Raw genomic sequence first — 17,809 nt, 5'->3', positions numbered from 1 at the left:
GCTATCTAATATCATATATCAGTATTAAATAACAAAACATATTCTATAATTCAAAACATCAATGTACACATCTATATTCATTCCCAAAAATCATATACACTACTTATAATCTACATAATTATATCATAAATCACTCTGTCCTGAGTACAAAATAAAAACTAAAAGAAATAGAACATAAAAAATTCTGATCAACTTCACACTCCTGTTCTCCTGTCCTGATCTAAAATCATTTAATCAGATATAATGAGCTTAAAAAGCCCAGCAAGTCACCAAGACCTATAAGTTAATTCAAAGCACGATAAAGGAACAATATGCATATCAACAGTCAAATCATAACAGTTACATTCATATGATCATTGAATCGGTGTATAAACAATCAAATTCATATGCAATAGTTGTCGAATCTATAAACAGTAAAACACTAATGTACTACAATATGGAAGCCTGTAAAATAGTAAATTAGTATGAGTGTCAAATCTATAAAACAATTGTCGTATTCGTAATATCAATCAGTATAGAAATCGGATAAAGCATCAAATCAAAATATCAATAAAGGCAATTAAAATCAAATCAATGTAATAAAATCATATAAGAGTGTTCATATCCTATCTAGTTATTATATATCAAAATTAAGTCAGTATCTCATTCTCAAGCTCAATATCTCAATCACATGCTCAATTAATTATGTATATCACGTGCTCAGTATATCACATGCTCAATATTAGTACAGTGAACCAGTAGTATTAAATATTATTAGTATCTATCTAAGTAACGGTAACAATCTGGTGGCAAGAGTAGTAGAATAATGCAATAATAGTAAATTCGTGTATTATTAATAAATCCGTATAATAATAAGAATAATGCCTCAAAACATGCATTTAAATAGTCACACTAAACAAGTAAGAAGTCCTTACTATCACGGTGTTTTTTAGTATTAGTATCAGTGTTAGTAAACTATTGGCTCAGTAAATAGAGTCATCGCTCTTTGCCCGTCGTCACTCTTTGTCCGTCGTCACAATAATAATCTCCTTATAACTCATAGGGTGTGTTTGGGACGGCTGCAGATGTCGGTAAAGCAGGTTGTGAAGTTGATGTACAGAAAGTTGCTTTTTGAAGTTACTATACATAAATCATTATATTTTGTTTGGATAGCATAACTGTCAAACTACTGTGCTGCACCTTTATGCGAACAAATTACCGTACTACCCTTAGATATATTAAGATGAAAAAAATTTGTATAAATGTAAATTTTTTTTCATTTCATGTACATAATACAAACTAACAATTTTAAATTAAAATTTTATCCACTTTATCAAAATATTTTATGACTTTTAAATATCAAAGTTCTCTAATTTTATTTTGACAATGTTATATCATCTTTTGAAGGTATTTGGAATTTTTTTTCATATATGATATTACCTGAAATAAAAAAAATTTCTTATTATAATAATAATATAACCCTTATACATTTTTAATTAAGATTGAATTAAAACAAAATAGGATAACATTCATGAAGATAAGAAGAAGATCAAATCGTAGAATCACTCTCAAGATTTCGTCCAGCGCCCATGCGGTCCCAAATGCTCCTCACAAGGAGTGGCATCACAGTCATTCCCCCTCCGAGCATGGCTGCGGCCATTGAATCTCTGAAGAAACTTGACTGTACTGGTAAAAGGGTTTGCGTACTTGGCGACATGCTTTAACTGGGTGCGACTGAAGCTGCTGCACATGAACGGGTGCTCGATCTCTGTTGTTGTGATTCTATTGGGCTTATAATGCTTGTCGGAGAAAGATTTCTCGCCGCTGCCGAAAAGCTGAAGCTGTTGGAGAAGATTGATGTGGTTTGCAGTTCAGAGGTAGAATCTCTTGCAACGAAAGTTAGGGAGTTTTTGGGTTTTGATGACGCCGTGAAGCATGCGGAGAGTCCCTCTCTCTTACCCACAATAAGAGGCGGAGCCGTAGTCGCCGGTCCCCTCTCTCCGACGATGCAAACAACGACTGAGGTCCCAGCGTCACCACTCGTCCTCGCATTGCAGGAGATTTTGGTAATAATGGCAGCTATGGCGTGTCCTATCGCTCTTGCCATTTATCTCTTTTTGTTTCGATTGATTCTGCCACGAGGGGAATGACAGAGGTAGGGAAGGAGAAGAGGATAAGGGTGGTCCGCTGACGACGAGGAAGAACCAATCTCGCAGGGCATTTACGACATTTTTTTCTCTTCAAAACCACGGGAAGCAGGGGAAACAACGGACCGTGGGAGGCAGGAAAGGTCGCGGGAAGCAGCGTCAGGACGAAAATTTTTTTCTAATTTCGTTCTGCCGCGATGTCCCAAAAGAACATTTAATAATTTTTTATAAAGCAACGTAGCCGTGAAGCCGTCCCAAACCAAGCCATAATCAGTGTATCATGTGAAATAGTAGAGGATAACACTAAATCACTTTATTTAGAGGAAAGCCAGTTGGCCCACCATCTTGTACAGATCAATCAGTCTCCAACCAACGGGTCAACCAATCTTTACTTGCTTGGGCACAGACTGTGCCTTTGGTGCTAAAAAAGTAGTTGCCGTTCGATATGAAGCTCCCAAACTGTTGCATTGCTGCTTCTCTCAAGTGAGTTCTTGTCCTCCACCAACTGGGCTCCATAGCCTACCTCAACCCTTGTGGACTCAATAACCTGACATCAATCCTGAGCTCTGGCTTGAGTCCCTTCATGAAATTCCCTTCCAACACTGTCTCAGATAGCCTCCCTAATTGGCTAGAAAGGTGCTCAAACCTCTTTCGATAATCCATCACTATTTCTCCTAAACTAGAGCAAAAAATTGCTCGTAGAAATCTCTTTCATGACTGGTTCAGAAATGTTATAATAAACTATATTTGAACTCCCTCCATGATCAGATTGGATCTCTCATGTCTCTCCAATGATATCAAGACAATGCCTTCCCCTCTAAGCATAAAGCCGTCGTTGTCTCTCCTCCATCAGCCCATTTACTACAAAGTATCTCTCTACCATATAGATTCATCCATGAGCATCTTCCCCCTAAAAAACGGGTATCTTCAACTTTCTCTCTCTCGGATCCCCTCCACCCCAACTCCCTCTTCCACCTCCAGCTCTTATATATCGATTGTTGTGATCTCTCCATTATTCTCTCTCACCCCTCCTTTCATAGATATCATCTCCTCAAAATCAGTCCTTGTTTCTTCCTACTAATTGCTCCTCAAGTTATATCCTTATTCCATTTCCCTGCTAGTTATCGGTTCAAAGAGGTGGCATATTTTTCCTGTCGTCCAAGATTTCTACCTTTCAATCATCCCTCATTGTGTCGATATTGGGGTTTCCTCCATTTCCTTGGCCACCCGTTGGTGTCCTTGCCTCTGATGTTGCTGGTTGGGTGTGAAGCTCCAATATTTTCTTCATCATGTCCTCTAGGTTAGAAAACCCTCTTTCCATTGATGAAATCCTTAACTTCAGATTTGAATTGTCCAACTTCTCCTTCTATTTTCTCTTTTAAAGCATCAACTTTCTTTGGCGCTATAGGTCTCGAATCGTTGTCTGATACCAATTTGATAGTATTTAATGACCAAAACAACACACAACAATGCTAAAAATAAAAAACTTACTTCAAATAGATTCAGAAATAGCACCAAGGGGGCTGTAATTACTAATCTCTAAGCAAAGAAAGAAGATACAAGTTAATTCACTGTTTGAGAGGTGAATTGTTGATGCAAGCAAGAATTATGAAAACCCCTAATTTTTGCAAGCAAAAAGAACAGATTTTCTTGGATAAAGAAAATACAGAAAATTCCATGAAAATAGACAACTTTATAATATAAAAACGACACTTACAAATTCATACCATAAAACAATTCAAAACAAATCCTAAACTTGCATTCCATCGCTTGAGAAGAAAGATACAGGTGGGGTGGTCACTTGCAGAGATAAGAAAGATGTTAGAAGTTCAAGACGAAGAGAGGACAAGCTCGCAAGCTTTCTTAGAGGAAGAGGAAGAGGAAGAACGGAACGAGCTCGCAAGCTTTTACACGAAGAAACCCGCAGGTTTTTGGTTTTCAAAAATTACTCCATAAACTCCTAAAAAATTCTTTTTTTAAACTCTAAAACATCTACTGTATATAGGAGAAAAGGCAGCCAAACAGTCCCCTTATTCCTCCAATTAAAGTAATCAGATAAGGGGAGATGGAAGGCCAAACATTCAATCCAGAAACAACACCCAAACAGCCCACAGAAAACCAGGAAAATCATCCACGGGACAAGCAGCCAGGGGAGGAACCGAGGGGCAGAGCAGCCACGGGACAAGCAGCTAGGGGAGAAACCGAAGGGGCAACATAGGGGGAACGAAACAGCCACCACAAGAAGGAGATCCAGGAGGGAAAAACCGAAGAGAGACAGGGAAAGGAAAGAGGCAAGAAATCACTCCACTTAATGAGCTATCAAGTGTAATTACTCCTTCAAATAATGAGCTAAAACATCAGCTCAAGCAATAATGAGCTAGAACCAAGTAGCTCCCAAGAATTTAGCTCAAAACCAAAGCAGTCAAGGCCCAACCCGGAAAGTAACAGCTGCCCAAAAACCAAAGAACCCAAGTAGCTAGCACACCCAAGGATTGTCGTCCCCAAGCACAACCCAAGATGTTTTGACCCCCCCGGCTTACATCAACTCCTCCGGTTGTAAAATCTCATCTCCTGATGATGCTTGTCTATGAGGTGTCGCATCTAATTCTCGAATCTTATCTTCATATTTCTTCAGAATTTCTTCTGGTTATATCTTGAATTAGTCTTGCAAAAGTTTCTTTTTCTTCACATAGTTTTTTGTACTCATATGCAATTTCATCTGTAATTTATACAACTCATTTTGAAGTGGGTCTGTTGAACTTCCTTCCGATGGAATCCATCTATCAATTGGAATATTTTCTTCAAAATATTCTGGCTGAATTTCTGACTCAAAATTTGTCTTTTTCCATTTTTTTTAAACACTTTAAAAAACACGAAAAAACCTAGGAAGACACAAACCTAGGCTCTGATACCAAATTGATGCAATCAAGAATTAGGCAAACCCCTAATTTTTGCTTGTATTAATTTGGTATCAGAGCAAGTTAGCAAACCTTAGGTTTATGAGTCGTGTTGTCATTTGAGACTTGGTATCGAATGAGTTTAAATTTTGTTGAGTCTTCTTTTCTTTGTTTAGAAATATGGAAAATAAAAAACAACCAAGTAAGTTAGAGGACAATCTTCCAACATCAAAATGGATGCCTCATCTTGCTGATTCTTCAGATCCTCTACAGTTTGAGCTTTTCAAGATTTAAGAGCAACTACGTTTAAGTGCCGAAATATTCAAAGTTAAAAAGCTTCAACTCCTGTCTGAATTTGAACGAGAAAAGGAAACCATCAAATGAAAGTATGACATTCTAATTCAAGAATTTGAAATACCGAATCTCCAAAATTTTGAAGACAACTCATCGGGAGATGAGTATTTTCAACCGGAGGAGAATTGATGTAGGCAAAGGGGAGTCAAAATAAGTTAGGTTGTAAATTTTGTGAGCTTCAATATCCTCTACTAAAAGTCAGCTCATTAATGTCTAGTAGAGAGCCTTTTAAGCTCATAAATTAGGTTCATTCCCCCCCATTTGCTGCCCCTTTGGTTCCCCCACCTAGCTCTCCTTCCCATGTCTGATTCCTCCCCCCCTTGATTGCCTGTTCCGGTCCCCTAGCTGTTGTCCCGTTTCCTGGGCTGCTGGTTCCGTTCCCCTATGCTGCCCCTTCGGTTCCTCCTCTGGCTGCTTGTCTCGTGGCTGCTTTACCTGGTTTTTCTGTAGCTGTTTGGGTGCTATTTCTGGATAGCCAGCTGACCCCTTTTGTGGCTCTTTGGGTGCTGTTTGTGTACAACCCCATTGGCCTTCCATTTTCATTGTTTTAATTAGTTTAAATGAGGGAATTTTTGGCTGTTTGGTTGCCCCACTTCCCCTATAAATATGTGGTGTTTTTGTAAGTGAAAAAATGATGATATAATCAGATTTTTGGAAGCCAAAACCTGCGTGTTGCGTGGAAAAGCTTGCGAGCTTGTTCCATCCCTTATCCTTCTTCTAGAAAAGCTTGCGAGCTTATCCTCCCTTTCGTCTCGGCTTCTTACCTCTTTCTTCTCTCCGCAAGTTCAACACCAATTGTATCTTTCTTCTCAAATCAAGAAAAGCAAGTTTAGGTGTTTATTTTTATGTCATAAGTTTGTAAGGGTTGTCTTTATCCTATAAAAGGTGTATTTTGAGTATTTCGTGTAATTTCTTATTATCCTAAAAATAGTTGTTTTTGCTTGCAAAAATTAAGGACTTTTCCTAATTTTTTCTTGCATCAATTGTCTCTCATACAATTCCTAACAGCCACTAAGAACCCAAAAACTCCCACAAAAACTGTTGTTGCAAATAAAATTCAAATATAAATCCTACCCCCCACAATCTCCCCCTTTAAATAGCCCAAAATCCTCTAAGAAAAGCCCCTTACATCTTTCTAAAAGAGTTCCACCCAAAGCCTCTTCTCTTATAGGTGATAAAGGAGGTCATGGGACCCATTGGGTACTTGGGCTACTGCCCACCTTGTCAGCACAGGTGCCAGCTGCTGCATCAGTTTCATTCGATGGTTGGCCTTGCTGTAGACTTAATGCTTTTTCTCCTTGCTAAAACTGATGCAGCAGCTGGCATAAGAAAAGAGGCTTTGGGGTAACTCTTTTGGACATGCTTCCAATCGGTTCTTCACTTCCCAACATGCTTCCACAATCAACCTAGTGTTGTCTATTTCTTTTCGTCTTTCTTGCTCCGAATCTATTATGATCTTCCAAGAGGATTATGATCTTTGTATTCAAATTTCTCAGATATCCATCTGAGCGTTTCATATTGTCTCTTCCTCTAAACCTTCTGCAATTGTCTCTATTGGTATTAACTTATTTTTAGATTTGGGTGCCTCATCCCATATGATAGATAACAACTATTTTCCTCTCTTTCTCTACATGTCTTCTTTTCTCTTGTCATTGTTGTTGATTGTTTCCATTCTCTGATCTTTGGAAAAGGCATTGTTGATCCTTTCAATATTCTTATTATTTTTATATACATTTAATGTCGTATTGTTTCCTATAAATCAATTATCTATTAACTATCTTATTATACACTATTCCATGTCCTTTTTTTCCCACTTATTGTGTTTTTCTAGATCTCAGCTCAAGTAAGATGATTAATGGAGGGGTTGAAGCTAGTGTAGTCTAGAACTTGTTCATTATGCCCTCTTTTCTATTATTACTCTAATTCAGTGGAATTATTGATTGTTTCATTATCCTAATAGACTTGTGGATTTTACTCATGTCTCCTCATGTCTACCAAGTTTGGTCACCCTTTATAATAGTTGAGAAAATACTATATTATATCTTTACCTTATTCTGCTGCTAGTTGTAGTAATCTTCTTTTTTTACTTAGTCTACTTAGACATCTAAAGTTCTTGTCCTACTATCCTTATAGTCTTCCATTTTTTTCACTTTCATTGATGATCAAACTATGGTCACTTAGATTTTATTATATTTCAAAATTTTTATTAAGAAATAAATGTTTATTTTTTCACTAAGATCAAAACTTTATGCATTGCTAATTCTCTTTAGTTTATGCATTCTCAGTTTCACACTTCCTGTTATGACAATGATATTATTCATAAAATTTTTTGCTCCTTTACATCTCAACAAAATGATGACGTTTAATGCAAAAATCTTAATTTTGCTTGTTGGTGCTAGGACATAAACATTTTAGATGATGGTCCTTGTCATTTTGGGGGTGATGCATTTTTGGTAGTCTGTTGTCTCACCAATCATGTCCTCTTTACTCTACTCAATCCTCTTTACTCGATAAATTTTCACCAAATTCCACTGTTTATCCTAGGCTAATTGCACCATCTTTTACGCCTATGATGTTTGATTGCATATTTTTTTGTCCATGATTTTCCCTCACATGACAAGCTTTCTCTTGATGCCATTTAATGTATGTTCCTCGAGCATTCCCACACCAAAAAAGAATATAAATATTATTTTCATCTTACTTTGATGCTTATCCAATTCGATTTATGTTACTTTTCTTGAGATGCCTCCTTTCTTTTCTCCCTTCTCTTCTTTTAGTTCACCAGTTGTTTAATTTTCTCCGTAAGCTTCTATACCTACCTCACCGTCGACAAATTTATTGGCAATCTATATAAGCACATCCATCCACCTTAGCAAACTCCATTTAGTTTCCACTTGCTAACGATCTATTTGGTTTACATTCGTGAATTGACATTCATAAAGATAAAATAGAATTTCCTGTTCATCCCATCCACATTTTATTTTCATTTTGATATTTTATGTTCTTCTTTCCATGCACTTGTATTGGCCCTATCATTTGTATTTATTCCAGGGATATATCATGATGCATTACAAGTTCTTGTTTGGAAATAATCTATAGGTGCTCTACTCGATCTTCATATGTGAAATTTGATTATGCTACCTTTTAGGTTTAAGACATTTTGCTTGCTGATGATAATTAATTGCTAAATTTCATCCAGATGGTTCAATTGCATAGTATAGAGCTCGACTGGTTGTTAAAGGGCTTCCATAGGTCTATTATATAAACAAATTTAACACATCCTTCCCGATTTCCAGACTCAAATCTAGTTCATATTTCTTTATGTTTGGCCATCAACAAACGATGGTTTATGCTGAAAATGAGTGTGAGCATTGCTTTTCCTTTATGGCAATCTATATAAGGTAGGTTATATGTAGCAAACACCTTTCAGTAAAGAAGTCTTGGTGTGAAAATAAGGCTAAGTACTCGCCAAGATTGGTTTTCACAACAGTAATGCATATCATTCCATGTTCGTCAGGCATACACCATTGGACTCAGTTGTGCTTAGGGTTATAAATGAATCAAGTCAAGGAGGCTCATTCATTATTTTCTTATGTATTCGAGCTGAGTTGGATATGACCCAAGTTTAAAAATATTCTTCAATCTATTTATTAGGTTTTTTAGAGTTTGAGCTATAATCATTTTTTAATTGAAGTTAATTAATTATATATTTGATGCTAAGGATTTAAACATATAGTCAAATTACTTGACATTATTGAATTTATAGATTTTAATTAAAATGGGCATAATTCATCAGCTATTATTTAATTTGTTTGGTGAAGTTTAAATATTAATAAGAATGGTTTAAACATGCTTGTCTAGCTATTGATTTAATTTTTCATTATCCATATACCTCTAATATATACATAATTTCTAAATCATATAAGACAAAAAAGGTGATATAATAATATATAATAAGTCATCAAATATGCATGTCTGGCTATTGATTTGATTTTTCATTATGCACATACCTTTAATATAAACATAATTTCTAAAGTATATAAGACAAAAAAAAGGGAGATATAATAATATATAATATTATTTGCACAAGTATTTTTGTCAGTTAAAGATTTAGGATGCCCAAAATAATTTTTAAAATTAAAATTTCCCAAGGCTGAATGTGTATCTCTTTCGGGGAAATATGTTATAAATCTTCTTGAAGGTGTTGGCCGTCTTGGAATATATTGATACTCATATCGATAGTCATCCTAATTTTGACAGTGAGAAACCCTTTCAAGATTCATCTGGTATAGTTAGTCAGAGAGTTCATAGATCTAATAATTACTAAGCTTGATATTTCATTTTGCTGTACGAGTTGTGAGCTAGCATATGAAAGCTTCAAAACAAAAGCATTGGGAGTCTAAGCTACATTATCAGGTATGTTAAAAACTTCTATGGAAAAATGGGTTATTTTATACTAAAATTGAGCACTTGGATGTGAAAGCATTTTTATTTTGCTGGTTCAATTGAAGATAGTAAGTCAATTTCTAGATAATGTATATTTGGTGAGGGTAATTTTGCCCGGAAAAGTAGGAAATGAGAATTTAACTCTTAACATGACACAATGAAGATTCTTATCTATGTTTCTTAGCAGCAATTGCACCAATCACTTCTCTCCTCGTCGTGCCCAGCAAACCAGTAATTCCTTATGTTAGGAGAAAGATTAATGAAGTAAGTAATATAGGGTTTGAATTCAAATAAGATAGGGAGATTTGTGAGGAAAGAGGGTGGTTTGGGAGGGAATTGGGAGAGCTTAATTTGGGCTATTTTGAGAGATGTTGGCTATGTAGAATTTGGTGAGTGTTTGCTATCTACTATTTTTTGTGAGGGATCCTAGTGACGTCTAGGGTTTGGGAGAGAAGTTCCTCTCAAAAGAAGACCATTGTATCTTGCTTGTTCGCATTTTTGTTTTCTATCAATAAAAAATTGCAATTTGCTGAATTTCTCTTGGTTTGTTGGCTGTTTTTGATACCAAGGTATATCAAATTGGTATCGGAGCACCTTCTTGGGCGGAAAAACAAGTCTTCGATGATTTTTTGGTGGTGGATCCTAGATCCAAGTTACTGGCAGCAAAGAAGCTGGATGCATTGGAAGGCGAGATGGAACAACTTAAGGCCTGAGTGAAGGAAAAATATTCCGGTGTGGAGGGAAAACTCTCAGCCATTGAGGATCTGTTTAGAAACTTTGTAGATATGATGAAGAAGATGCTTGAGATGCCGTCGAAAGTGTCTTTCTAGGGCAGAATTACTGGGAAAGGAAATTCAGTAGGATGATGATAAAGTGGAAATTTTTACCCTCAAGGAGCACCACAGGGGCCTCCGAGAGCAAGTGGATCGTGATTTTCAGATGAAAGGTGAGCATGAAAGGGGGAGGTCGAAACCTTTGGGAGACCGCCCAGGCATGGTGGGAGGTGGACCAGAGGAGGCAATGGTTGGGCCGAATTGGTCCAACTTAGCCAAGGGAGGAAGGGAGAGAATCACACCATCACTACATCGCACCATCACTATATCAGAGGAACTAACGGAGGGAGAACCCATTGAGGGATGGATACAAGACCAAGGCAGTTAAAGATGCTGATCTTTGAAGGGGAAGATCATCAGGGTTGGGTGTATCGGGTAGAGCATTACTTTGTTATCAATGGGTTGACAAAATGAGAAAAAATCATGGTGGCAGGGTTTTATTTGAGGGAAAAACCCTAGCTTTAATTCGGTGGAGGGAGGCTAGATATTCGAACTATTCATGAGAGGAATTTAAGAATTGTTTGTTGGAACGTTTCCGAGCCATTCGGGAAGGATACATCCATTAATAGTTTTATGCATTAACTTAGGAGGAGACAGTCCTGGAGTATCGGGGCAAGGTTGAGGGGGATTTCCGAGGAAGGGTTGGAAGGAAATTTCATGAAGGGCCTTGGGGTAGAAATATAAGTTGAGTTGAGGGTATTAAGGCTAGAGGGCTGAGGGAGACGACGGAAAGGCAATTTCTAATATTTTCTAACCAATTCTTTTTTAAGTTTACCTCGACTTTTCTTGAAAAAATAATAACCACTAGTTCTAAATTAAAGAAAGAAGAGATAATATTCTTTGACAACATATCGTCCCAAATGAAATAACAACCTCAATATGCCTAGTTCTTTCAAGGAACAAAGAGTTGATGCGATGTAGATGACAGCATAATTGTCATAATACAACACTTTCCTAACTAGAAAATCAAGTTCCTCTCAAATAATTTTTGCCCGCATCATTTCACATGTAAAATGGGTCATAACTCTCTATATTCAAACCCTAGATATAGCCACAAAAAAGGTTGAGAATGGTACTCATGCAGAAGGAAAGACCAGTGGCTTATTTCAATCAGGCGTTGACGTCCAGGGTTAGGGTCAAGTCAATTTATGAGAGGGAGCTGATAGCAATAGTGTTGGCCATTCATAAATGAGAGACTTACTTATTGGGAAGACATTTTGTCAGAGCCGATCAGAGGAGTTTGAAGTACTTATTGGAGCAGAGGATGATCACTGAGGAGCATCAATGGGGCTTTCCAAATTATTGGGCGATGGCTTCGAGATTCACTATCAGCCTGAAGTTGAAAATAAGGCAACAAATGGTTTATCTAGGTGTACGGGGGAACCACAGATGATGACATTTCCTGTGCGTTTGTTGGTTGACTGGGAAGCACTGAGGAGAGAGAGCGAACATGACACAGGGTTGAGGAACATTAGGGAGGAGTTGGCAGAAAATAAGGACATCAATTCGAGATATTCAATGGTGGGATAGAAGTTGCTTCATCATGGGCGGGTTGTGCTTCCAAAGACCCCTTTTATATTCCTTGCTTGCTTTAGGAGTTTCATGGGACGACCATTGGGAGGCATTCAAGGGTCAAAAAAATATATCATTGGCTCTCTATCGAGCTATATTAGGAGGGTATACAGAAGGATGTTGAGAAGATGGTGGTTATAGAAATATTTTTGTGATGTCTCCAGGAGGGCTCCTCTAGCCGCTAGCTCTGTTAGAAAAGGTGTGAGAGGAGCTAACCATAGACTTCATTAAAGGACTGCCAAGGTCAAAGGGATATACGATGATATTGGTGATAGTGGATTAGCTGATTAAGTATCCCAATTTCATTCCTCTTTGACATCCCTACACTATAGTAATAGTAGCCACAATTTTCATAAGGGAGGTAGTGAGACTACATGGGATCTTGGAATCGATTGTATCGGATCGAGACAAGATCCATATGAGCTAGTTATGGAAGGAATTATTCAAAATGTAGGGAATCGTTTTGAAAAGGAGCACTTATCATCCTCAGACAGACCGACAAATAGATGTGGTCAATCATAGTTTGAAACTTATCTATGGTGCTTTATATCAGATACACCTAAGCTGTGTGCAAAATGGTTGGCTTGGGCAAAGTATTGGTATAATACTTTCTATCATTCGGCAGTGCAGACTGCACTATTCAAGGTGTTATACGGACGAGATCCGCGTCACTTGATATATTATGAGCAAAGGAGCACACTGGTGAATTCGGTAGAATAGTACTTGGAGGACAGAGATAGAACCTTGGGGGAGCCGAAGGAGCATTTGTTGAGAGCTCAACAAATTATGAAGGTTGATGCGCACAAGAGAGATATTAAGTTTGAAGTAGGGTACAAAGTTTACTTGAAGCTTCACCCCTACAGATAAAAAAAACTTGGCATGGAGATAGAATGATAAGTTATCATCTCGATACTTTGGTTCTTACGAGATAACCTAACTCATATCGCGGGAGCAGGAGTTGCATTCACGAGAAAAGTGGGATCCACACGCGGTATGGGAGAGGGAGAGGGAAATTTGGCCCCCCTTGTGGGGCCCAACAATCCAATAATTCCTTATGTTAGGAGAAGGATTAAGGAAGGAATTAATGTAGGGTTTGAGTTCAAATAAGAGAGGAAGGTTAGTAAGGAAAGAGGGTAGTTTGGGAGGGGATTGGTAGTGCTTAATTAGGGCTGTTGTGAGATATATTGGGTATGAAAAATTTGGTAAGTGTCTGCCGTCCATTACTTTTGTGAGGGATCCTAGCGTCATCTAGGGTTTGGGAGAGCAGGTTCTCCTCTCGAAAGAGGACCATTATATCTTGCTTGTTCGCATTATTATTTTCTATCAATAAAAATTTGTGGTTTGCTGAATTTCTCTTGATTTGTTGGTTGTTTTTGATACCAAGTCCTATCATAATTCTCTTTTTTTAATGAAGACAATCATGTGAGGACTCCCAATCTTTAATTCATGGGCTTATTAATGATATCTTCCATAAGTGTTGGTTTTGATATGCTAACTAAATGGTATAAATGCCATGCATAAAATAATTTTGATGAAACAAAATGGCAGACATGAAAAATCTCTTTAACTACTTACAAAAAAAAAAAAATTCTTTGAAAGCATTTATAATCAAATTGTAAGCAAAAGAGTTAGCCAGTTAGGAAAACTATATGATATTAGAATTTTAGAAGCTAAATGTCTATCACTAAATACACCACTATGCCCATTAAATTTGAATATAACTAGTCTATGTCTGAAAGTCTTAGAGGCAATTTTTTTTTTAAATGTCTATTCAATGGGAGATCTAACTGTAGACACAATTCATTATGCGAAGCCCAACAAGACAATGGCCCGTGTCAGAAAAAAAGTTGATATTGTGTGGGTATCTCAATATTAAACTATACTAATTCTCAATCAAATGGATAAAACCAACCAAGGAAAGTTATAAATTGAATGTGTCTATGCATGTTTTACATAAGTTATAACTTCCAAGATATGAGCCTTGTTTCATATTACATATTTTATACTTAAAGCATCAAAAGTAGATTTCAACATACATGCTGTTGTAATGTTGCCTATAAGGTTTAAAGAAGAGATGATTTAATCAACATTCAATATAAAAAAGGATTGAAATCATGAGATGAAGCAGTTGTTCTAAAATTATTAAATCTAATAATGAAAAATCATATACTTAGTTAAATGTCTAACCATGGAGATGAATCCCCCTCAAGTCCTTGTTGCTGTTGCCACTCACTAGAATCTACTTGATTCTTAGTCGGTTGACTCTCAAGAGCTTAGAACGTAAACTTTGAATTGAGAGAAATTAGGATAGCGAAATAAGGGAATTGAAATTTAGGAGCTTGGGAGCTATTGCATCCAAATCATTAAATCTAACAATAAAAAAAATAAATGTCTTCTACCTTGAGTTGAATACCCTTCTAATATCTTTGTCATTGTCATCACTTGCTAGATGTTGCTTAACCTTAGAGCTCACTACTTCACCTAATTGCTTGCCTTGTTGCCACTCGCTAGATGCTGTTATCGCCACTTGTCCAAAGACTCAAGTGACTACGACTCTGCGAAATGAGGGGACCTAGAGTTTAACTACCTAATTTGAAGGAGAATGTGTGAGCAGGAATCTGGTTTTGATAGTGGGGAGCTTGGGGACTTTGCATGACTTAATTGGGCAGCTTGAAGTTGATAAGTCAACGAGCCAAGCCTCATCAAACTCATATTCAAGTTCATATAGCATATGTGTAAAAAATATGAGCTCCAGCTTTAGCTCATCACTTTATAAGTCTTACTCATTAACCATTTAACAAGTCAACTCGCAGACATACTGGGCCCACCTGCACATGTTGCTTGAAGATGTCTTGGTTTCAGAATCTTTAATGGAGTTTCAATTTTGACAATTTTTAAAGTATTGACAATTCCGACATTAGTTTCACTTTTAATTTTGTAATTATTTTGATAAATTTTGAGTATGAAATCATATAGTTTGCATTTTAAGGGCGAGCATCAACATGTTTTTTCTTGCTTGGAATACACTCTTGGATGAGGCGTTTAACATGATTCATGCTAATAAGGAATTATTGGATTATATGGAGATGCAGGAGAAATGTTTTGATTTGATAGTCTTTCATGGAGTTTCAATTTTGACAAATTTTAAAACTATCAATAATTCCAACATTAGTTTCATTTTTAATTATGTAATTATTTTGACAAATTACAAGATGAAATCATATTGATAGTTTGACATTTGAAGAGTGGTCTTCAACATCTTTTTTTTCTTGCTTGGAATATACCCCTGGACGAGGTGTTGTACAAGCTCCATGTTGATGGAACGTTGTCCAAATGATTTGGTGGATTGTATAGAAAGGTGGCAGGCTAAGGATTAAATGCATGTCATTTGTGCACTTTTCACACTTTCTTTAATGTTGGCTCTTTTTAGTTACTACTCATCTTTGCCAAATGGGTGCAATGCGTGCTTATTTTGGAGAGGTGTGAATGTAATTCAAAATATACAACAACAACAACATCAAGCCTTTGCCCCACTATGTGGGGTCGGCTACATGAATCCTTTTTCTCCATTGTGTCCGGTTAAAAGTCAAACTCTCATTTAAATCTAATAAAGAAAGATCATTTCTAATATTTTCAATTCAAAATATCATTGAAAATAATTTTATTTGTTCATGTTTTCTAAGAATTAAATTAATCAATGAAATAATTCAAATTCATACTTATCATTTGATAAATTATGCACTAACAAACTATTTATCAAGATTTTTTTTGAAATATTTGTAAGCCCCCACCGCACAAGAAAAAAAAAAAAAAGAAAAAAAAGAAAAAAAGAAAGAAAAACCCGCGGTTAAGATAAATTGTAGTAGTTTAAGTATGATACTACGAAAATATTAAAAAAAACTAAGTTCTTGTTGGATTAGTACTGTTTAGGGATTTTGGGAATAGGCCATCGAGAATCGAGAACAAGATAGTTTGGAAGAGTAGGATCCATCTCTCATATCTCTGTTTTTTTTTTCCTTTGGCAACTTTGTGATAAATCAAGGAATTTCCTAAAAAAGCAAGAAACATAGTAGTTTAAGTGAGGGGTTCAACTCCCACTCATATGAGTGCCAAACTACAATTCTAGGGTCCAACTGTCTGGTGGTGTGATGTCATTGTTCTCTGAATTGGAACATTTTAAAAACGTTAATGAAATCCCTGCTAAAATAGAGAAGCAGAATGTCTATAGTGCATCTCTTTCATCGGAAAGTTTTATTATATCATGCAAAAATTGGTATTCTGTTTTGTTAGAGATCATTTCACGACCAGAATGGTATTTTTATTGATGTTCTTGTTTACTGTTTGGGGTACTACATTTGATTTCTTACTTATTTTTTGTAACATTTCGACTTCTTAAAATGTTCCTATGATCCGAATATTAAAATAATTGAGAACTCTGCATTTTTCTTGAAAGTGTGCCTAGATGTCCCCTTAATGGAAGAACTATATTCTCAAGATTATGTGGACTCAAGCTTTTCATTAATTAGGTTATCTGATTGTTATATTTCTTTTGGCAGGATATCATCCAGAGGCTTCGTTTTTTCAGAGTTATTCCTTCAATATTTGCCTTCTCGTCAATACCGGAGTTAATTTTTGGAGTTTATTTGCTATATTACTTCAGATTATTCGAGAGGCAGATAGGTTCTAATAAATACTCAGTAAGTAGCAATGAGTAAGTTTATGTTGAGACACAATAAAACTTTTTAATAACTACTTATTTATAGCATATGGTCTGCTAATTATGAGCGGATTCTACCACCCCACCACCAAGAAAAACACAATCAAAGTTTGATTCTGATTTGTAGACTTGGTTGTCATACTTTCTCGCTGGTCGCTGAATTTATAATCTTTAATTGTGCAGGTTTTTGTTCTATTCTCTCTGTCAGCGTCACTGTTACTTGATGTTCTTGCCTTGGTGTTTCTAAAAGGTTTGCATTGTCTGAAATTTCTAATACTCTTATACAGCATATATCAAATTACTTGACATAGAAATTGGTTTTCTTTAATGCTTTGTGGCGCCTACTTTCATAGATTTAGTCCTCTTACTGGTCTGACATGTATCTTTCATTTTTGTAATTTTACATACATGTTTTCTGTTTTTTCTCCCTAGCTTTCAAGTCTCCTAACGTAACCTTGTGGAAAGCCAAAGGAAAATAAAAACAAAAAGAACTATATGTAAAATGCCCCACTCTTTCTTTAGCGCAGTCTCTTTATTGTTTAATGCAGCAAGTGTATTGCACCTGCATATTATTTTCTTATTTTCACTTAATAACTGTTGTTTCCTTAAGTAGTTATTAATTACTTGGAAATTTATTTTCTTTTTTTTGTTGCCTGCCTTTGGTCGTGATCCCATATATCATTCAGGTTTGTTAATGCTCTATGAACAGCATGATTCGTGGTGCTTGGAAGTTAGTCTGCTGACTGACTTCTTAGTTTTGTGTCCTTTACTTTCAAATGGCAAACTCACTAGCTGCAATTTTGTGCTCGAGTCTAGTAAAAATTTGTTGGAATTTTTACAAATGAAGAGGTCTGATGTGATTCA

The 17,809-nt window shown here is 36.3% G+C and overlaps 1 protein-coding gene across 2 annotated transcripts in view; it reads left to right on the top strand.

The window, feature by feature from the left end:
• Positions 1 to 17,809, top strand: part of LOC110096265 (rhomboid-like protein 20) — a 61,507-nt gene that overhangs the window by 8,707 nt on the left and 34,991 nt on the right. For both annotated transcript variants that reach the window (XM_020822126.2, XM_020822125.2), the window contains exons 3-4: positions 16,785 to 16,925; positions 17,129 to 17,195. In XM_020822126.2, coding sequence (XP_020677785.1) covers positions 16,785 to 16,925; positions 17,129 to 17,195 — 208 coding nt within the window. The remainder of the gene's footprint in view (positions 1 to 16,784; positions 16,926 to 17,128; positions 17,196 to 17,809) is intronic.

Source organism: Dendrobium catenatum, unplaced genomic scaffold, assembly GCF_001605985.2.
Source record: "Dendrobium catenatum unplaced genomic scaffold, ASM160598v2 original_scaffold_209899, whole genome shotgun sequence".
Lineage (NCBI taxonomy): Eukaryota > Viridiplantae > Streptophyta > Magnoliopsida > Asparagales > Orchidaceae > Dendrobium > Dendrobium catenatum.
Note: the sequence above shows the minus strand (reverse complement) of the source record. Positions and strands in the feature narration are given on the sequence as shown.